The sequence below is a fragment of the Anas platyrhynchos genome, chromosome 6 (genome assembly GCF_047663525.1).
Source record: "Anas platyrhynchos isolate ZD024472 breed Pekin duck chromosome 6, IASCAAS_PekinDuck_T2T, whole genome shotgun sequence".
NCBI lineage: Eukaryota > Metazoa > Chordata > Aves > Anseriformes > Anatidae > Anas > Anas platyrhynchos.
In genome coordinates, this window is record NC_092592.1 from 38,880,019 (window position 1) to 38,902,904 (window position 22,886).

General features: G+C 40.4%; 1 protein-coding gene across 2 annotated transcripts in view; it reads left to right on the plus strand.

The window, feature by feature from the left end:
• DOCK1 (dedicator of cytokinesis 1) overlaps window positions 1-12,937 on the plus strand; it is a 259,267-nt gene extending 246,330 nt beyond the window's left edge. For both annotated transcript variants that reach the window (XM_038180993.2, XM_038180994.2), the window contains exons 51-52: window positions 1,774-1,919; window positions 11,152-12,937. In XM_038180993.2, the coding sequence (XP_038036921.1) occupies window positions 1,774-1,919; window positions 11,152-11,247 (242 nt within the window). In that variant the 3' untranslated portion in view covers window positions 11,248-12,937. The remainder of the gene's footprint in view (window positions 1-1,773; window positions 1,920-11,151) is intronic.
• The last annotated feature ends 9,949 nt before the right edge of the window (window positions 12,938-22,886 follow it).

Below are 22,886 nucleotides of genomic sequence, written 5' to 3' on the forward strand. Positions count from 1 at the left end.
TTGTGCTGATTTTCAGTTTCCACATAAGGAATGTATATAGGGAGACCTAACAGCATGGCTTGCTTACAGTAATGCCCAAAGAAGGTTTCCCTCTAGGGAAGGATCCAGGTTCTGCTTAAGCTACAACTCTAAAGAAAATGACATTTTCCAAACATCTCTCAGCATTACCCTACACTACACTGGGGAAAAAAATACACCCCTACACTGGGGGAAATAAAATAGAAACATCACCCCCCACCCCCTAAACAATAAGTCCATACATACAAGTATAGGTAGGTACATATGAAGTTGTAGATGAGATGTCGCACATATATCAAGGAGCTGTTCTCTGTTTATGTTCAAATGTCTGTGATCTTTAAATATACAGCATGGATGGGAAGTGAATACAAAATGACCAGGGAAGTTCATTTTACGGTTATGTTCTAATGACAGGAGCATAGTAGAAGTAGACTCTGATGGAGGTATATAAAAGAAAGTGCTATGAATACTGGAATGTTTGGGGAATGGAGAAATCCTCTGTGTAGAAAAGGAAGGATGAAAAACAGAAGCTATAGAAAAAGTGATGAGAAATTCAGGTCCTGGAGGACAAACAACACTTTTCAGCTTGATGTAGAAGAAACCACTGAAAGTTTGAAATCCCAAGATGAAAAATATTCTTGGTCCTGATGTAGTGAAAGTTCGAGTGAAAGGATGAAGGGTAAAATTACAGTTTTCAGTGACAAATCAATACACCCTTACAGTTAAATTGTGTTAGCGAGAAGCCATTTTAGAGAACAATAGAAGGGCACTGCTTATAAGATATTGATAGAAACCTTGCAATAAAAATATCTGAATAAACAAGTCCTCCACTTGTTTTACAGATCATCCTAGTAAAATAAAAATATGAGTTTTCATTCCCTAAATGAAAACACTTGCCCTAATTTATCAAAAATAAATTAATTTTTTTATCTCGTAAAGCTCACACTGGGTTTTGCCTGTGTTCAGATGACTGAATTACCCTGAAATACACCGTGGGTGGATTTCTACACAAAAACCCATGTATGCCTCAGACCTCAATAAACTTTATCATCCCTCAGGCTATTCCCCTTTGCAGCACGTACCTGCTAGGATTTATCTGCTAAGAAAAGGGAATTTTCTACCCAGCAACCAGTAATAAATGTTTTGTACTTTTTCTTGCATGAGTTTATTTACTCAACAACTAATGACTACTCATTTATTATAGTTACCTGGAGTTTTAATTTTTTTTGAGATGTAGTTGATTATAGGCTTTCATCTGTGCATTTTATTAACAAGAAGCTTGTATTTTAGTGTAGGAAAGTAAATAAATCTTAGCTCGATTATATTCTCTTAGTGCACTTAGCAAAACTTGTATTGTTTGTTACTATACAAGGTGTAAATGCAGAGCTTACTGCTGAGAAAATTGTATTTGCCAAGCTATGAATATTTTGGAGTGAAATCTGAAGGGAAGAGTATTTTCATTTTCTGTTAAAAACAGAGGATTGTTCAAGTCTTTTGAGTGTATCCTAAAAATTAGTCCGATGCAACTCCAGCAGTGCATGCTTCCCGTTGATGGGGAGGTTGGTTCACTTGTTCTTTCTTCCTTTAAAATCCCTCATTACATGAACTGCAGATAATTATAGAGGCAACGAAGAGCAGACAAAGATGTTGCATGTGCAGCATTGTCATACTATCAATGCCATAAGAATAGATGGAGTCTGAATCTTTGGATTCCATTCAGTTATTGAAGAGTTAACTAAATGCTGGTTTTCACAGATCTGGAACTGAACGGCATGTCTAGTGCCGACCTCACAGACATCCCTCCTCCGCTGCCTCTCAAAGGAAGCATGGCCGATTATGGGAATCTCATGGAAAGCCAAGACTTGATCAGTCCAACAACGTCCCCTCCTGCCCATCAAAGGGTGAGTCCTACTGACGATGATCATTTCCTGCAGTTTTCTTTGCTTTTTCGTTTTTAACCATCCCCAGCGAGATGTAACCCTGCTGGCGGACGTCAGCAGATCCATAGATTTCTGCAGCTGCAAACAAATGTCTGAAGTAGGAAGGAACGGCATCGCTCATTGGGATCGACTTGAAGTGAGCTTGGATTCATTCTAGTGGAGAAGATTCAGCAAAATGTTGTTAGACATGTTGGTAAGGAAGCTTAAACTGACAGGATGTAGTCTCAGCAGCAAATTAGTTTTTATAGCCTTTCAATCCTATCTCAGGAAAGGAAATAAAATATGTACCTGACATATTTTCCTTCTGGAGCTCTGTGTTGTCAGCATTCAATTGCCACTTGTTTCCTAGAGGCAAACACGCATGCTCCCTTTGAGGAAAGAGCTTAGAAACATTCTTCATCATGAACGTGGTTTTCAGCTTTCTGAAGAAAATACACTTTTTCAGCTTAGTTTTCCTGCATCCTGGAAGCCTTTAAAAATAATTTAGTATTTTTCTTTTAAGCAGTACTTTTGAGAAGGGCCATTTATTTTCTTTCTGAAGAAAAAAAAAAAAAAAAACACAAAAAAAACAACAACATGTTTAGAGAGGTGTTCTTTTCTTTGACTTTGAAATGTATAACTTTGTCTAAGCTGTTATTTTGTGGAAAAATTCTCACTGGTAATAGTTCTATTTTGTTTGCAGAGGTATCTTCCAATATTTCTCTGAAGTTCACCATTCAAATTAAATTCTTTAAATAATTTGCTTTTCAGTAAATTTCATGGTTAGAGAAAACATTTTTTATCTCAGTAGAGAATAAAGTCAGGCAGGAATTCAGTTCTGTGTGTGTGAAAAGTTGTATTGTGTAAGAGGCTATCGCAACGCGTAACACTACACAAGTCTGACTTTTGCCATGTATGAAATTCTAACTGTGTAGTTGCAGTAATTTAGTTTTCAGGCTACGTAGGGAAAAATAAGTATAGAAGTAACTTCTGAAACGTGAGCAGTGTTGTTCGAAACACCATGTTTTATTCACAGTCGTAAATTGAAAAACTCTCTATTCTAATCTTTTATTCTATCATTCTTCACTGTGTCTGGATTGTTTTGTGAACATTTTAACTGTTTTTTTTTTATGAACCCTTTTCCTCTATTTTCTGACAAAATGTTCCAAACTTTCACTCTTACCCATTCCACTCTCTTCTCTCTTGGGGGGTCAGCTGTGCTTAACCTGGATACAGACCTCTAAATGGAAACCTTCAGAATGTACAGTAGGATTGCCAGGATTTTGGTCTAAAGAATTAAGCCTCATGAAGAAGCTTGAGAAATTCAAATTAAGTTTCAAATTTGTTAAACTTCCTGTATGAGCTCCAAGATAGTAAATTCATTTTATATGCTATACTGTAAGTTGTAAGTTTTAGGTCATGGTAGTAGCTCAGGATTGTAAACATGAGTTCAGTTCTCAGCTGAAAAGATGATAAAATGAGATGATAAAATATGCAGTGAGGGATAAAATCCCCGTGCCTGGGTTCTTTATTCCTTCCTTTCAAGGCTATTTGAAGGGGTTTCCATGAAATAGACAAATGCTAGATATTTACTGTACTATTTGCAAATGCTGTTGTGCTGTGCTGGTTGGAGCCCAGATCTGAGGAAGACCCTAGTACTAGCCTTGGTCTCCTTGCTGTTGGAAATGTGACCTTGCACAGCTCCTGTACCTGTCATGAGCAGGGTTTCCACATCACTAAATGGAACATCATAAAAATAGCCTTAATGTGCTCTCTTGTTTTTGTTTTTCAAAAGTTCTATTAAGGTCTTAAATCTTTTTTTTTTCTTTACCGTCTTCACTGCTCAGCCTCCTTTCATACTTTTTTCTTAATATTTTTTGTTGTTGTAGAAATAGGCCCCATTGTTTAACATCCAGTGTTGAAGGAGCTCAGGATTTGAGCATCCTGTAGAAATCTAATCAAATAAAAGTGGTATCTCCTTAGTCAGGTGTCCACAATTTTCCTCAGCATCTGTTTTTATAAGCTTTCCAAGATGAGGTAATATAGTTTCAAAGTCTGGAAAATAGATCTAAAGCAGATTTGTCACAAAGCCACAGGTACTAGTCTTAGAATTAATTTTAGGAAAGGTTTCTAGTCTTATTATAATTACTCTACAAATTTATTAAATCAAGCTTATAACTGTAAAGAACATAAAATGAGTAGAGCTGGATATGAAAGATCAGATGGGTAAATTCTTATTACTGCTCTGATTAAATCCCGCTGGGCAGTTTTTAATGCCTTGTGTTTCAGGGGTCAGATAACTACATACTTCATAACTTTATGATTCTCTGCCCAGTAAACTAATGATCTTTTAAATTACACACGTTTTGTATCAGTGAAGAAAAATTAGTAAAAAATGTGATAGATAAGATTGTATCACTAGCTTTTGAACTGGAAGTATTCCCTTGCATAAGAAATTATTACATGGCTTGCTGGGGTTGCTTTGCAGTCAGTTAGGAAAAACAACAACAGAAAAAGCACTTTAGTGAACTGAAAAGAGTACATTAATAAATACACCAAGAAAACCTTGAAACCGCAGGGAATAGTGTCATTTAGTGCCTGAGATGGTAATCTTAGATTATTTGAAGTCTACTGTTAGCTTCGTCTACTTAAGTCTCTTATCCCAGTAATCATCTAATTATAATTATCTGATTGTCCTCTCATTCATTGATAACTACGATACCTTTATATATATTTTCTTGCACTGTATGATTTGTTCTGCTAAAAATGTTCTTAGTAATATATGAGAACATAAAAAAGAAGTCTACGACTCCTGCAAGGATTATTATTACATCAAGGGATTCCTTTAGGCACTTCTCATTCTTTATGGGTTCATCCATACCCTTGCATACAAATCAACTGCCTACTTTGTATTCACAGCAAAAAGGGAAACTCAAAGAAAATAGACAAAGGAGCACTTACATTTATAATGCTGGCTGTAACACTTACTGAGATCAGCTAATGGTTTGGGTGAGATGACCTCAATCAATCTGGCAGCAGACAGAGGACTTTGCGAGAGGGGACAGCAAGGGCTGAAGCAGTGCCTAAAGTGAGAACCTAAGCAGGCTCATGTGGCTGGTGGCAACAACACTAATTTTCGCTTATTGGGATCCCAGTGCCTAAGTAACATTCAGATTGGGGATTGTTTTACTACTTAATTGGATATAATGGAAATGTTTACACAGAAGTATAAATCCAGGGGATTTTTGATGTGTTGCAATGCATATACTGCAGTGCTGATCTTCTCTGCTAGGTTAGCTGCAGTGAGGAAAAAAAAAAAACAAAAAAAAAACAAGAGGCTTTGGCAAGAGTACTGTCCTCATGTGGACAAAGGAAAAGAGTTGAGGCTGGAAAACCAGCTGAAACCATGACGGTAGCAGGTAGTTAGGGAGCAGTTGCTTCGTTGTTTGCAGTTGCTGACATGAATTCTTGGGAGGCTGCCATCAGCTGCCTGAGAGGTTCCCTTTCCTCCCTAAATGCTTCACAAAGGTCCTATTGCTTGGTTCCCCGGGGCTGGTGGAGTCTGCAGGGGAAACCCCCAGGTCGCATGGTGCTGCCTGCCTGGGACTCCCAGCGCTGCTCAGAGGTGGGCCTGGGCTTGCTATGGGCTCACACACCCTGGGCAGCAGGAGGGCAGCTAGTAGCATTCTTCTGTGGAGAAGCTGGAGAGAGTGAAATTGGAAAAACTGCATTATTAATCAGTACTATTCAGTTAGAAACTTGACTTTGTGAACCGCATTTGATCGCAAGTGGAAGTGAATGTATCCTCTTTTATAAAGCAGGCACTCTGACCAAAGCCTTTCTGTGATTTAGGTGTAGATTAGATATTTGGAAGAAATGCGGAGCTTTGGGTTGTGGGTGCCCCATCCCTGCCAGTGCCCAAGGCCAGGCTGGGGGGCTTTGGGCAGCCTGGGCTGGGTGCAGGGGTCCTGCACCTCTGATTAATTCCATCTTTCTATGATGCACATAGCTATATCAGGAACCCAGAAGGTATTTTACCACAAGATAATCCCGTGTGCTCATAGAAGAAGCCAAAAGTCTGTTCTTTACTTGCCACCTGATCATTATCACTGGCTGCTGGAGACGGGAAGCGTTTCAAGCTCTCCTCCCAGTGTTGAAGTTCAGCCTGGGATGGGCTGGGGTTTGGTGGGTTAAGCTCTCGCCTAGGAAGGAGTCACTTTTTAATAAGTCTCAAAATCAATGGCCTGCCACGGCTCGTTACAGGATTTTGAGTGAAAAATGTGTTGTTCTGCTGTCTGCCTCGAGGCACTGAGCCCGTGATGTGTCCCTAAGCAGCACCCTTGATTTTGTTTCGGCAGCGGCCACGTCCCCGCCGCCCGCGTTACCGGGGATCAAGCTGCGGTTTAGCTCTGCCCGATCGGCAGCGCGTTGGTTTATAGCTCTCGCAGGGCCCGGGCCTTCAGTTAGAAATACAGTTTCGGTCTGGAGTCTAAACCTAATTCTGAGGGTATTGCTCATAACTCTTGAGGTCTGTTTGTGTAAGGACTAGACCAGAAAAACACTGCTTTCGAAAATGAAGTTAGACGGCGTGGTGTGCCATACTAATGGACTCCGCACGCAGAGACGTGGTTTAACAGAGGAGGAATTGAACTCGCCGTGTGTTAACCCAGCTGACGTGTGCCAGCAGTGAGGCCTGTGCTCATCCTTTGTGCGATGAGCACAGGCCTCTGCCAGGCCCGGCTGTCCCCAGCCTGCCTCTGTCCCCAGCAGAGCCGGTCCCTGTCAGGGCCCTGCTGAACAACCCGGCAGGAGAAATCCAAATCCCTCATTTGAGCGATTTCACGTTGCCCATAGTGAGTGATTTTTGATGTGTCCTGAGGAGGGGATGCTTAGCTCGTGGCAGGGGTGAGGAAACCAGGTGTGGCCTTTGCAGAGGGACTCCTGAAATTGGTTTCTCCTATCAAAGTCCACTGCAAGCAAGGGCAGGGAATGGCAGCGATACAAAGTCACCTGGAGCTGTAATAGATGAAGTATGACAGCAGAGCTTAAACAGTCATTTCACATGGGTTACCTGTGGTATTTCCTACGGAACTTTACTCCCAGAGTCAAATGGTCAATTAGCTTAAACTGTCCATAATTCAGTTTAAATTAGTGGAGTTAACGTTGATTCTCCCTCAGCTGGCACATCATTACTCTTTTGGAATGGGAGCGCTATTCCTCCAAGAGCTTCCATTATGTGTTATTTTTCATTGCTGATGTTAAATAAGCAAGCCACCGATGGCAGGTGGCTCAGCTCCATGCTAGAAACAACGGAGGAAGCAAGAAAGAACGGGGTGGAACTCAGTATTTGAAGGTGTTTGCACAGCCTCGTGTTCTTGATAGCCCATTTACATCTTATCTGTACAGCTTATGACCTGATTAGATCTTTTAACCTTTCAAAGTAAAGTTTCTTTCATTAGATCTTCATAGCTTGTGATATTGATGGCCATATAATTTCAAAGAAAAAGAGTTATGCAGGAAGATGCCTCTTTTACAGTGTCGCAAGGACTGTCTGTACAACTCCAATCTTGTTTGTTGTTCTTTTTTTTAATAGCATTTTCTGATCAGAAAAAAAAAATAAATAAAAAATCTTGTATCTTATTTTGCTTCCTCACAGAAAAAAAAAAAAAAAATCACCTCCTTTAATTGATTTTTACTGCAGCCAGGGCATGTACACTGTAATGTAGTCTGTTTCTGTAAGAGAATGGAAGCAAATGTTTTTAAACCTGATTCTTCTCAGTAGCAGGGAAAAACAAACAAATGGGAGCAATTTACTGTTTGAAATGGAAGGAACAGATTGCTTCTGTGTTGCAGATGTGCCTTTTACATAAGGTATCTGCTTCCCCTGAGGTACACGTGAGTCAAGGAGTCTGCCCAAAATAGGTTTGAATGTGAGCTAGCAGTCTCTATCATCATCAGAAAGTAAGAGCATGGTTTCAGGTTCAGAGGGCTCACAGTTAACAATTTAAGTTCACAATTTAAGTATAAATACGAGCGCTTCAAAGAAGTTCTTCATTACATGTGAAATCAAGGGAAACTTCAGTTTTTATTTCAAAGTTTCCAAGTGGAAATGTAGTAAAATGAACTTCATGAGGCAAATAATGATTTTCTGAGTTTGATATTAACGGTAGAGAGAAAGTGTGCTCAAATTTATCGCTATGCTTAAATAAAGCATAAAGGGAGCGTGTATCGGCACTTGGAGCGATGACTGGGTCTGCATTTGCACCACATCCATATTGGCAAGTTTGGTGTGCTAATTTCTCAAAACGGTGCCCCAATGAGCACTGCATGTCCTACTTAATATATTCCTTGGTAGCTTATAACATAAATGAGCATGTACAAAGTTTATCTTAATTTCTAATGGAAATTGTAAATTCAATTATAATAATTATCTACCTATCTCTGTTATTTCTTTCTGCCTAATTTGCTTGCAGAATCTAAGCTCTTGTAGGTTTTGTGCTTGTTATTTATAGCATATGTATTTAGCTTAGTCTCATTGTATTTGCTTTGTATATGTTCTTCAGAAGCAGGTTTTCAGGGATAATTTGATTGTTCTGTGATCAATATGAAGGACTCGTTTCTTTGAGAAATGCCTTTGATCTAATTGAATTGAGAATTATTGCCAATATACTCTTAGTTAAATTCAAAATGGATTTTTACAAATGATGCTATCAACAAAGTTAGTTCTTTCTAGTGATAAATGCAAAGTTAAAGATACCGTCTGAGAGAACAGGACTGAGGAAATTTTTATGTTTTGCAATATATTTTAGAGGAGAACCAGTGTGTCTTTGTTGTGAAATAACTGCCTCCTCTGTGAGGAGTTACATGTCGCATGCTGATGTTCTGCGGCCCGTCAGTATGTGCAGACATCTTACCAGAAGCCCATGCCTGGTTCCATGATTTTAACAAAGCACTTTTTCAGAGATTTTGAAACCTAGAAATCACAATGAAATCTGTGAGGCTACATAACGTTAATATTCCACCTCTTATACAGATGTCTTAATAGGGATTCAGGAGCTGACTTATCATACCAGGTTATTGGACAGGTAGAGCAAATATTTCACAGCGTGACTACAATATTTAGAGACAGACCAGCAGCAACACTTCGTTTTATATATATATATGTAAACCTTCTGAATTTCACTTACTGAAATAAAATTCGTATTTTGTCTGGTTTTCAGTTAGTCTGTGGACTTGCTTTGCTATCTCAGAGAGCACTATGCCCTGTGCTCCACTGCAAGCCAGAAGTAAATTGTATATAGTCTTTGAGTCTGCTCCTCAAAACCCTTACTTGGCAGGGCTTTCCTTCAGCATACAGCGCCCTATTGAGCCATAAACCTTCTTTAAATAACGGTTATATCTTCAAAGAGAGAGTGTAAACTTTAACTGGACTGTAGATATGAAAGTCTTCATCGCAAAACGTGTTAATTCCTGTCTTCATCAGTGGGCAGGAAGCTTTCCCTGCCCATCACAGAGTCTCCACGTGACATCTTCTGACCTTGTTTTCCTTTGGGACAGCAAATGTAAGATGCCAGGCAGGATGTCTCCCGAGGTGGTGTGTGGAGAGCTCCTTGCTCTTGGTCATGAGTTCCTTGTCCAACAGCAGACGGAAACTGATGGATTTCCGTGCTGGCAGCCAAATGTTTTGTACTCGAGGAGGAAGGTGAGAGCTGTAGAGGCTCCAGAAATGGAGAGAGGATGGCCTGCACCTTGCTCTCTTGGACAGTGGCAATATGGAGAGAAAAAGTTTGGGCAAGGTTGCCCAACGGTAGTTTGTGATCCCTGTTCGTTTACCAAGGGGGAAAGCCTGGAGAAATTAGGAAGATTGCAGAAATAGATTGGAAAATATTTATTTCCAGGAAAGCTACAGGACAAATATTACAACAAAAGTCCAGCCAGTGTGCAGTCTTCTCTTTCTTTTTAGCCTATGACTAAGAAACCCAGCTTATCTCACAAAAGCTCCAGATTTATAACTTCATGCTGTCTTAAAAGATGACTTTGAAGAGCACGTTCAGTTACCTTAAAGAGTCATTTTTGCTTCTTCTCTTGCATTTGTTGTGAGGCAGAGAAAGGAGAAATGTCCTGGCATCACCCAGAACCGTTCTGCTTTTTGGATAGCAACTTTGGGTATCTTTTAAGGGAATGGTTTGTCAGTTGCTTGTATACCGGTTTCTTACTGTGATTCGGAAATCACCAATTATATTGTCCAAGACGTTAAAAAAGTTGAAATACGAGCATGAATATTCCAAGGCAGAGAGATTTCGGCCAGACACAAACAAGTGTAAGTGAAGAAGAGTCATTGTGCTCAGAGGAAAACAAGAGGCAATAATAGCTGGTTGAGTGGGGGAAGAACCTTAGGAAAAAAACAATATCAGAGCAGCATTTATGAGGTGTGACGCTGCAGCACAGCCTCAGCGTGGTGGTGGGGAAACTAATGGCTGCAGAAAACCGGAGTGCAAAGTTGGTGAGCAAACTGCAATGTTCTGAAGCTTTTTCTGAAGCAGTTTGTTTTTTCCATAGATATAAACAAACTTTGTGGAAATAGTCTTAATTTACATAACAATTTTTTTTTGTTTGATCATCCAGTGAATCTTACAGAGGGTGCTTTTGTCCTGTTGTATAACATACAAAGTGATTTTAAATATGTATGTTTGAGCAGTGTGGATTTCTATTTTGAACATTTTAAATATAACTGTGTAATAGCTCCAAGTTACTTATCTGTTTAAATAAGATGGTGTTTTGAATGAGTTTTGTTCTAAATGTGTAAAATGCAAAAACAATGGAAAAGCAATGAAGCTGTTGCTTCACCATAACTTTTCAGCTCTGTAGTGCATAGGAGCTGAAGGCAATCAATACAGACCGAGAAATCAATATTCTATCATGATATAAAGTAGAGAATTATAAAGTTCTCCAGTTCTTTCAAGAGATTTTTCCTGAAATACTGAGCTAATTAATCATGAACCCTTGAGAGATTTTTCATTGTCAAAAGTAAAAGTTACATTTTAATCTAATAGCCAAATACATTCAGTATTCATAGCAGCAGATTGTGAGAAGTTTTCACAAATCAGATGGTTACAGACTTACCTACTGCCTCGCTTGGTTATATATGAACCAGCAAATGTCTCCCAAATCCGCTCGTTGATAACACTGCCTGTTCAAAATTGCTTTCTTCTAGCACCTGCCGCCTCCACTGCCCAGCAAGACTCCCCCGCCTCCACCTCCAAAGACAACTAGGAAGCAAACATCTGTTGACTCTGGGATTGTCCAGTGAAGAAGGCAGCCTTTTTCCAAAGATAAAGCTGTAACAATTCATTTCCCTAAGTATTGTAAGGTATATAATGTTTACGTCGTTCAGGTGTGCAGTAGCTAACACTTAGTGCAATGACTCTAACTCCGATTAATTTCTAGCAGTGTTTCGGAAGCACCACTACATTAACCCCATTTCTGGGGATATTCCCTCCCAAAACTTGAAAGGAATCTGCATTTCTACTACTTGAGACTGGGAGGCATTTGTCAACTGACAGGACCCTCTTCCTAAACCTCTCTTTTTCTTAGTCTGAATAATTTCAGGCATATAGATAGCTGTGGAGATTAAAATGAGTTGAATGTTTTGTACCTAAGGCATTTAGGTAGCTGTGGAGTGCTAATTGAGCTGAGTATTTTATACCTAATCTCAGTGTATATAGGAATCAATGACGATATTCACATTGAATTCAATGCACGTTGGATTAGGCTTCGTGATAATGAGAAGCTACAGTAGGATTTTCCCAAATAATGGTCATGCCCAGGGCTTAAAGTCAGATACAGCTTATTTGTGTAATGTGTCTTCTCTTTATTTCTTCTGTGTTATGAATAAGCTGATAGCTGATGGCCCTTTTACAATTAGTCGTTGGTGATCAGTCATTTACACTTTGATTCAATTGGTTGTTCTTCTGTGTATTGATCAATTGGAAAGCCAAGAGAGCCTCAGCCACAGACAGGCACGAGTGTATAGGAAAAGAAAGAGCGTACGCAGATAGAAGGTTTGTGGTCAGTCCAAACCTGAGTACAAGAACGGGAAGAGCTTTTTCTTTTTGTTTTAATGTGTAATATTTCATGTGGATTAGGATGAACTGAATGAAATCACTTTGTCCTTGTGCCATCATTCTGTACAGAGTTTGTATATATGATGGTTTTTAGAATGTTTTAATTTTTATGGTGCCTGCTTGTCATGTAATAATGAATTAATGTACGTGCAAATAATGCCTTACATATTTTTAATTTCTTAATTGCTTAAAGTGTAAAAAAAAAAATCCAGTTATTAGCCTCTGAAATATATTGGACAATGATGGGGAGGGGTATTGGGAGGGAGGAAGGAAACTAACTTTATACTCTAGCATTTTTTTTATTGTCATCACACTTTTGTTTTTTACTATCTACAATCTTTATACTCTTACAGTAGATTGTTTTTAAATATACCACTGACTCAAAAAAAATAAAATATTATTTTAAAAACCTGTTTAAGAAAATAAATATTTTTGCTTAATGCTTTTCATTCTCATAGAATTTCACTATTATACTCAATATAGGGCTGCTTACATACTACTGTTTTTTTGTTGTTTTTGTTTTTGTTTTTTTTTTCTGAACTGTTTTGAGAGAGTTTGTGATCTAACTGCAGTCTTTCATAGTATTGATATGCTTGTTCCTGCTTGTATGTAGTACAAAACTGAGACAAAACACAGTTATTGCAGCACTAGAAATGTGCATCTTTGTATGCTGGCAGAATTCACAATGATGGCTTACGTATTTTTTAGTTGCTGAACACTTCAGAAAACAGGTGAGCTTTAGGTCATGTTTTCTAAATCAAGTAGTTGCTACATGATGCAAGTAGCAGGCAGAAGCATGATTTACTCAGCAGTAAAACAATAATGTTGCAAAGTCAGAGAGGTTTCCCTTTAATAAAATGTGTCTCAAATAGTCAATTATGTATTCTGTTAATTTTGCTTGTAAACATCACGGAGCTTTGGGTCAAACAAGCACTTTTCCTTGCATTAAGAGATAACATCAGCTATCAGAATATCTCAGAATTTGCTGTTATATATTGTCTTACACCTCCCTATTTGTTTTGGTATTAGTATAATCTCCATTCAAGAGAAACAAGCTGAGAAGGATTCCTGGCTACAGTTGATCAGATATTCCTTCTGCAGTCGATCAACGATGTATTACAACGTTAATAAGTCAATAATTTAATTGAAAATTTCTTTAGATGCTGATCTTGTTACTCTGCTGAATATTGTGTTGGGATGCTGCTGAGTTTTCCTCTTTTCTGTTCAATTTACTTTCTGAAGGGTAGCAAGAGATTTTCACGTGTACCTTTAACTGGATGCTTATAAATTGTATTTTTGATAACATGTTTGTTTTCACACATCCTTAACAAATTCCTGTGCTCATGCAAGTGTTATAATTTGGCCCTGCAAGACTCCTCAAGTAAGAGACGCAGTTTCAAATTGGTCTTGCACTACAGACTTTAAATCTTGTACATGTATGTGTTTTACAAATATACAAACTGAGACTGGGAATTGAAAATCAGACTCTTAGATTCACTTTCAGACCCAAATTGTCACCATTTTTACAATCTAACAGCTTCTAGGCTGCTAACTCGTATAAAACCCAGCCAGAACGAATCATTACCCTCCTCAAAGTGTTGTAAAAACACACTTCAGCAAATTCAGAAACTAATTCAGTTACAGTCTCTAAGCAATGAACAATCCTGCGAAGGCTGTTATTTTTCCTACAATATATTTTCTTCCTTTATACTCCAGCAGTATTACAGCAGACCATCCAATTGCAGTATGAATTTCTTGTGCCATTGTTTGCAGCACAGCTCAGCTGATGGAGAAGAGCTCAATAGGAGAAAATACAGGAAAGGAAGGTTATTTAATTTTACCCAAAGTGACATCATTCCCACTTAGTCATGCCCACGTACTCATGAGGGCTGAGGCATGCCAAAGGAGACCTGTCAGGAAAGGTGATCCCTCTGTGTCTTCCACAGACCATGTCTTTGTTTGAGAAAAGTGCCACTGGCCAGGGATCAACCTCACTCTTGTCCCTCCACTCAGACTTTTCAGGGTCAGTACGGTTACTCCTAAGTAGTGTCTGCCTTTATTTCCGGGTGCCAGGTTTACATCTCTGACAGAATTTGTGAAGTGAAGCACAGCCATATCCAGAGTCAGCTGTGTTAGTGCTCCCATGGCCCAGTCAATAGAAACCAGGAAAAGCTGCATGAATGTTGTTCTGGTTTGGGCTGGGATGGAGTTAACAATTCTTTGTAGAAGATCATATGGCACTCTTTTTTGTATTTTTGATGAAAGTAGGGGTGATGACATACTGCAGTTCAGTTGTTGCAGATTGGTATTCACACAGAGCCGAGGCCTTTCCAGTTCCTCGTGCGGCCCTGCCTGTGAGGGGCTGGGGTGAGGGGACACAGCCAGGACAAGGGGCCCAGGCTGCCCATAGGGACGTAAAACATCCTTATCCCAACCCATGTGTGGTCACACTGCTACCTTCACGATTCTCTCCTGCATCCCAGTGTGGGGAGTGAGCAGAGCTGCCTGCAGGTTGAAGCAGGGCAGTGCCCTGTGCTTAGCGGCTGCAGGGCCAGCCCGCTGCCACACCACGCTCCTCTGGGAGCAATACACAACTTGGCAACAGAAATTGCCCTGGAAAAAAAAAAAAATAAATATTTAGAGATGTCAAGTCTCTAAACAGTATGAGAAAACTTGGGAAAATAGCATGAGAAAACCAGCTGTGGGAAAACTTGAAATAGTATGAGAGAACTGGCCATTGTAATGGCTGGCAATTTTTACTTCTTGAAAGTTGGCGTGTATTTACTTACTGGAAGTTAACTTGCAGTCCCTTAATAAAATTGAGAAGCCCTTAATACTAATTCTCTAAGTCTTAGCTTGGGACCAAGAGGGTAATTTCCAGAGGTGTACATGTCAATTCTCATCAGTCCCATGCGGTACCACAAAAGCTTTGGTGTGCAGCACTTCCTTGTTTTTTAATCAAATTTATTTGCAGCGGGAAGCTCAATGCAAAGGTCAGTTCTTAAGCCACTTTCTGTAATTGACATTTATGATTACTGCAGATGTCTCTTGCGATACCACAAACTCTGACAGTAAAATGTTCTTAAATCCAGTTTTGCCTTAATGCATGTATTATTCTTTACCATGGATGCCTGTGGTCTGTGTCTTTGCTTCCACAGATGGAAAGAGGATATAGATGTGTCTGTGGTGGATGAATAAGACTAAAGACTTACCTTCTGAAGGTAACAAGTATCTCATGTTGGGGGGAAGCAGCATTGGCTGCAAACCGGAGAAGGAGCAAGTATTGTTTCTAAATTACACATTTATCTGAGAATATACATGTGCATGTATACATACACATGCATATATCCAAGCACACTTTTTTATTTTTTTAATGTAAAATGTATTCCTTCATTGACTAGTGGAGGTTTGCATCTTTTTTCCTCTCACTAGGAATCTCTCCTATAACCGGTGTGACCTTTCTGGGAGCCCTTCAAGGCGTGGAGCTCCATGCAAGGTTGGTGCCAGCTGTCCCATGCTGGTTGTTCACAATTACCTCTTTTTAGTAAGGTTCCTACACATCCCTTGTATAGGCACTTGACTCCACACACACTCAGTAAGGCATATTTCAGTATGCATCTACACCGTACCTTGTGATGAAGCAACAGATTGTAGCACATTCAGAATATGCCATGCAAAAAATACTAAGCACACGTGTGAGTTTGAACAGCAAAATGCTCAGGGTTTTCCTGGATCACCGGCTTTCAGCATTAATGTGGTCATGGGACCTGCGAGGTCCAGCTGCTCGACATTTCAATTTCCTTTTTCTACGTTTGTACTTTTCATGGATCTAAACTGAATTTCAAGCTTGCAATTGCCATCTTGGTGATGCAGAAATGCGTGGATCAGTATAAATACGTGGTTCTTGGGCACTAACCAGCTGTTCTACGGGGACCCTATTTATAGGATCTTTAATTTCCCTCAGTTTTGTCATATGTGTTCTGTAGACATGAATAATTACTGTAAATTAGGTTTCTCTATGAAACGACGGAATTTTTCTTTTTTTATTTTCCAGCATGTGCAGTATTGTATTCTAGCAATTTAATGCAAAGTTGCTGAATTAAATAACTCATTCCACATCTGAATGAGTTGGTTCCAAACCAAAGTGTTGTAAGGACATGCACTGACCCCTTGTGAGGCTCAGGTTTGCTGCTCATGGGACCCCACGTGGTTCTGTTTTGCATTTTGCCTTCATGCCATCCTGGTAGAGCAACCTGACAGTGGATGGTTTTCCAAACCCAGGCTGACCATCCGAGTTTCATTGCTCCCCAAACTCTGTCTGCCATCCCAAGCTTGTAGAGATGTTATAGGTGGTGAGGTGTTGCTGTTTTGGGTTGAATCCATATTGTTTTGGCCATTCACTCAGCTTTTCATTGCAAAGTTTGGCTTTTATGCTGTTCAACTTCAACATTTGCAGCCCAAAATCTATTGCAGGGCTGGGGAACTTAAATGGAGGAACATTGAGCATAGTGTATTAGTGCTGCTGATTCAGTGGTAAAGCCTCACTTTCTATACAGACAGCTTATTTTTAATTTGTGTTATTTGCAAATTAGTATTATGAAGCTTCCTCTGAGTTGGAGCTCAGGGCAGCTTTAATAAGCTGCCCATATCAGCACCTTCTCCAGGTCTTTAGCTTCCCTGACAGACCCTATTTCCATGAGGTTTTTCATACGTTTTTTCTTCTGAAGGTGCCAGAAACCCAAATTATGTTTGATTTTTTTTCTTTGTCAAATGATTCCTGACAAACACCTCCGCAAGAGCTTTTGGGACAACATCTGCTTGGTCCCAAAAGTTTGTGAGTGCTGCCCCGAGCCTCACCTATCACCTGTGAGGTGTCTGTGCTGCGAGCAATGCCCAGTTACTCACATCATGTCATATAAAAAAGCTCAGGGCTTCTAACTGTACTCCTAATTAATTATATCACCAAGAATAAGCATCATCAATCTTGTACGCATTTCCAGACCAGGAGGTCTGGCTGCTTAACAGATGCTTGAAAAGATGCTTGAAAAGATGCTTGTTTTGCTGTTATTGAAAGCTGTGGCCTTCTGCCAGTTTCCATCAGAGGGGAATAGAGGGTGTCATCAGCATTGGAGGGAGTCCTTCACAGAGGGAGAGCATAGACAAAATCAAATGTGACATTGTTTTCCTATAGATAAGGCATTTTTTTGTGTGTGTTCCTGCTGTTCGCTGCTCTTCCAAGTTTTATGTCTATGCTCTGGGTTGATTTTCTTATGGCTGTGCTTATGTTTCCTCAGCACCGTAATCCCAATTCAAAAAGAGATTTCTTTCTCCATCATTCCCACAAGCGGTGACGGATCGCTGCAGCGACAGCACAGAGCCGAGGAAGAGCAACTACAATAAATGTCTCAACTAAAAAAAAAAAAAAGTACGTAGCAGAATATTAAACAGCCTATGGAAATTAATAGGTATCCAGACACCATTTTAAAACAGTTTGACACGCATGCTGTGTTGAATCAAAAATGACTAATGTAGAAGTGTAACAATTTGCAAGGTAAAGAAACCCCACCAGCTTCGGTCTAGGCAAAACATTTTTTAGATTAGCATAAATTATGCAATTTAAAATGCTTATTAACATTTAATTTAACATTATGAACGTTGGTTTGGGAAGTGCGTGCTTGTAGGGAGAAAAGTCATTGCCGAACAGAGAGCTCACTTGATCTGTAATTATTGTTTCTCACAAAATTATATGTATTTCCCTGAATTTTGATCATGTGCTCAAAATCTCAGAGAAAAAAAAAAAAATCCACAACCATAAATTAAAAAAAAATCAAAGTCTCTCAAAAGGTAAGATAGTTTTCTTCTACTCACCGTCATTGCAGGGAGGCCTGCTCTGATTTATTTTTACACTCATGTTGAGATCTGGCTGTCAGTAGTGCCTTAGTGTCCTGGCTATAAACTTCTTCCCATGTATTTATGACTGTGTGCAGTTGGCAGATATATTTGCTGGTGTTGTTCGCTGCAGCACGTTATTTTTAACTCATTGCTCAGAGAAAAAAAAAAAATACTAGGGAAAACTAGAAATAGATTTTTTTTAAAAAAAAAGGTCAGTTTTTGTCATTAATTACCGACCTGATGGTCCATACGGAGGTGAGCCCAGGCTGTGACAGGTTGTACAGGGGTTTTGTGCCAGACCTTCCTTGTCAAGCGCAATATCTGACACGGGTAGCCAAGACCATTAGGAAACCGAAAAGCGCGATAAACCACGGAGAGGGGTGAAGCACCTCTGAAAGCTGGCCCAAGGTTTGTGTTAAACATCCTCAGGGTGGAGAAACTGCAAGCCAGCAGTGCGTTTACGCCTGTAGCACACAGATGCATCATTTCTGTATCACGTTATTTCTCCTGGTACGGATGTAATAACTTCTGCTGAAGTGGGTGAGATTGCTTTCCTGGGGTGTTGGTGGCACTAAGGAGATGTCCTGCCATAAAACCCATGTCTCTTCATCTGGGACCGTAGTATAAAGTGGTTTTCGCTGTTTTGTTTTGCTTTTGTTTTGAAATAAATAATCATTGAACACATCCAATTTGCCCCGATAATTAATATTCTTTCAAGAGCTACTCAGGCAAAAATACCGCTGGTATCCCTGGGTGGCGAGAGCTGAATTTTGATTTTATTTAATACAAGCGACTGTCGTCCATGCAATTAATCCACAGTCCAAGGTAGGAGCACGTGTAAACAATACTGAATTAGAAGTCAGCTGGGAGTGGTGGTGAGCCAGGACCCAGCCATGATGGGGTCTTGATCCTCGCTGCTCTGTTCTGTTATCGGTAAGGCTGGGGGTTAGCTGCAAAAGGCCACCTAGGCTGCAGCGGGGAGGTTTCCTCCTCCTGCAGGCCATCCGAGTACCCGGGCAAAAAGCTCCTCAGCGGGGAAGTTGTTTTCCTCCAGTGCTCCTTGTTCCCGGCTGCCAGCGCCCATTAGCTGCGGGTGTGAGCTAATTGGAAGTGACCAGTGACCGCAAAGCCCTGCGCGGGAGCGAGCGCCTGTCTGCCTCCTATTTTTTTTTTAAATACTGATGTTCGCATTTAAGATGTTCTCTTCTTTTTTCTTCTTTTTTTTTTTTTCCTCCTCTTTCTCCTTCCACCCTCCCCCTTGGTTTCTGTTATTTAAAGAGGGAACATTTTAACAAGGGAACAGCTCCACGCTGGATTTGGGAATCACGTCCCCAGTCCTGGGCACAGCCCAGAGGCCAAGAGGTCTTTGCCTCTGGAGGTTTGGGGCCAGAGGATTTTTATTTCTTGGCAAAAAGTGGGTGCAATTGGGCAGCAGATTTTTAGGGTATCCTGGATTTGCATGAGGGGAGTTTTCAGACAAGAATTTTTGCTGGCACATACGGTATCAAATGATGCTTTTATTGCACTGTGCTGATCAGGATAAATCAGCACACCCCTCGTGTTTTATTTTCACAGCAAGAAAAATCAAAGGGAAGCAAGCCAAGCACTTACCTATTTTACCAGATAATTTACCTGTACTAGAGCTATAAAAGGAATGTCGCTTACATTTCGCTTCTCTTTTAAAACAAAATGATGGAGCAGAGGAAGGCACCTTCAGGCAAGAGCAGAGCTAGTGGAAAATCAAAGCAGAGCACAGGCTGCCGCTGTGTGCCAGGGAAGGATGCGGGCACCCACCGTGTGTGTGCAGGAGAGGGGAGGGAAGGGCCACGGTGGTGGGGGAGAGAGGCTACTGCGAGAGGGTAGTGCAAAGAAGCTGCAGATTTATGTTTCCGAAGCACTGCATTTACTTTCAGATGGGGAAGTCGAAATTGTGCCATACTTCTCTAGGTTAAAATTTCATTTGTTTTGCAGGATTTCTGCGGGAGAGCTGTTTCTCTCATTTATAATGAACTGAAAAAGGAGTGAGTGCGCCATCCAAAGCGTTTAATTACCAGTGCTCATCATGGTCTGTCAAGCACTTGGCTCAATCGTTATGATGATGGGTCAGAAATTATCTGTAAAATAATTAATGTCTCATCTACGGCACTAAAAATGTGCTTTTTTTCACATGAAGACTAGCTTTGACAGTTCAATGGATTACATATGTTATGAAATATTTCAAATTCTCGTACTTTTTCCCCACTTTTTCTTCTGCGGGGTAGCCCCGTCTCGCCAGCACCCTCCATGGGCTCAGCAACTGGTGGTGCAGGGAGGGAAGTTCTGACGCAGGGTAGGATTTGTGAAGCAACTTTAAGCACTTAAGAACGGTACTTGACCAAATGGTATGAATCATAAAAGAAAAATGGAAAGAAAAAAAAAAGAAGAAAATGGGGAGGGAGTTGGGAGTAGCTAAATCACCGAGTCCTTGGTAAAGGTGATGGTCAAGGTGCCACCAAGGTGTGGGACATCCATCGATGGTGGCAACTCAGCACTGAGGATGTGGTTTATCCATCAGGGCCAGTGGCCATGCCTTTGCTTAGCTGAGGAGCTCTTCAAATTCGGGCTGCATTCAGCGTGTGTCAGCCGGTAACTCACTGCTGCATCATTTTTGTCTGGGAGCTGCTTGCAGTCCTCTAACACGTCGCTGCAGAAGCTGAACAAGTCCTAACCGGTCTGTTGTGTGTTGTCGGAGAAAGCAGCATCCTCTGCCTTTAGTTCTTCCCTAGAAATTGGTGTCCAGCTATTTTCCCCGAATTTATTGAGAGAGAAAGCTTGCTGCCTTTGGAAGAGGAAGGAGCACTGGGTGGTCTGGGCTGCTTGATGCCGACCCGGGGTTGTCTGCATGGGCTCCATCCTATGCAGATGCCTAAATGCCAGGACTTGAAATGAGGACTTCTGTAGGAATGAGCTAAAAGCATTCTTCTTTCCATTTACAATTAGAAATACTGAACTTGCAGCTCCTCCATAAATAATTGTGTTTTGAATATCAACTCTTATATCTACATGGGAGGGAGGGAAGCTCCAGGATTACAGATATTTTCATTAGGAAATCCCACTAATGAGGTCTGGGTTTTGCTTGTGTCACAGAAAATGCCACATGAATTTTCTAGATAATAGTCCCCTAAAAACTAATGCTCTTATTTCCTTTCTCTTCTCCAGGCTCCGATTTCTTTATTTAGAAATATAAATACGTGCCCTGATTTTTTTTTTTAAAGCGTGTCAGTCAGTGAAGAAGTTCAAGGTTACCATGAGATAATTTGTGTTTCTCAGGAAAAATATATATATATTATTATATTATATATATATATATATATATATATATATATATTATATATATATATATATATATTTATTTTTTTTTCCTCAGGATGAAAAATAGTTTATTTTCTGGCCTCTACTTCTACAAGCAAAGTTCTCTGGCTCTTGTGCATGCTGTTGGGGTAGCAGCTGTTGGGGAGGCAAAAAGCACACATAATACCAGTGTTTGGTACTTTTCTGCAAGAGCCCATGGAAATTAGCAGTCCGTATTTGTTCATATTCATCCGTAATAACACTACGACACCTTAAACAGGCTCATATCTGGAAGGTGCCTGGATAAATGGGGACTAATTTGTGAGGTTCATCTGAAATTGGTATTGGCAAGTGTTACTTGATTTTCCTGTTGAATTGACGTACAAGATTGCATACTTCTGATTACACGCTATTTTTTGCTTGTTTGTTTAACTTTACCTAAACTAGGCCATCCAAATTAACAGCTCAAACCGCTGTGCTTAGATTCGGATAATGACATCGGCATGGGCATGAATATCTCTTACTTGCAAAAAAAAAGGGTAAGCGTATGTAAGTAGTGCCATTTCAGTTCTGTGGTGAAGCCGTTTGACTGCTTAAGCCATATCACACCGTGTAATTCTCTGCCTTACATAAACCTGGTCCTAAAGCTCAGCTGAGCAAGCTGGGTGCAGCAGAAGGCTGCCCGGATGATGTGCATGTAAATAGCCCGGCCCCACGGAGGTCGGTGAGAGTTTTCATTGCTTTGTTTTAGCTCAGTGTTTGCTGCTGTTTGTGAGGGGTTTTTTTTGTGTGTTCTTTTTGTTTGTTTGTTTTAATGCCTCTGAGGTTTTAAAATCGCTTCGGCTCACAAACAGAGGAGATTTACAGGAAGGGAAGCCTGCGCATTTCGCTGCCTAAAAACCGAGCTGGGGGATGTTCAGCCCTGGAAAACCAGGTCCTTTCCCTAGGTAAATACCTGCATGAGGCTTTGCACAGCTGACGTGCAGGAGCCTTCAACGAGACGTCCCTGTGCTCTTGATGGGGTCTCCAGCTTCTGTGGCTTCCCGTGGCTTTCCCTGTCCCTTCTGAAATGAATCAAGGCTCTCAGTCACCTCGGCCTTTAAATTCTCACTGCAGATCTCTCCATCTGCCTCTGCAGTACAGGGAAGTTGGCAATGCGGTAGCATGCGCATAAGATGGATTTAAAAGCATTTTCAGTTAAATGGATTTGATTTTATCATTCTACATGACCTCCGCTTCCCAACACGTTGCTCTTATCAGGCGCGTTGTAGCTGTTAAGAGAAATGGGATTCAACCATTCCGATAAAGTTAAGGGGAGAAGTCTGGATTTTGAGTGTTTTGTTCTCTGCTGTAAGCATTAGCACATTTTTCCTTTGTTCCTTTATTTAAAGGGAAATATTTGCTCGATACCATCCTGGTGAAAGCGCAGTGCAAACTTAGTGTTAAAATTCAGACCCCGAAGTGGATCAATCTCACGATTTCTCTTTCAACTTTCGGCTTGCCAGGCTCTATTATTCTCTATACACTTTGACAGTTCCAGGCTAAAAAGACATCAATTACCTTTGGAAATTATCCTCGCCGCTCGAGGACGAGCTGTATTTCT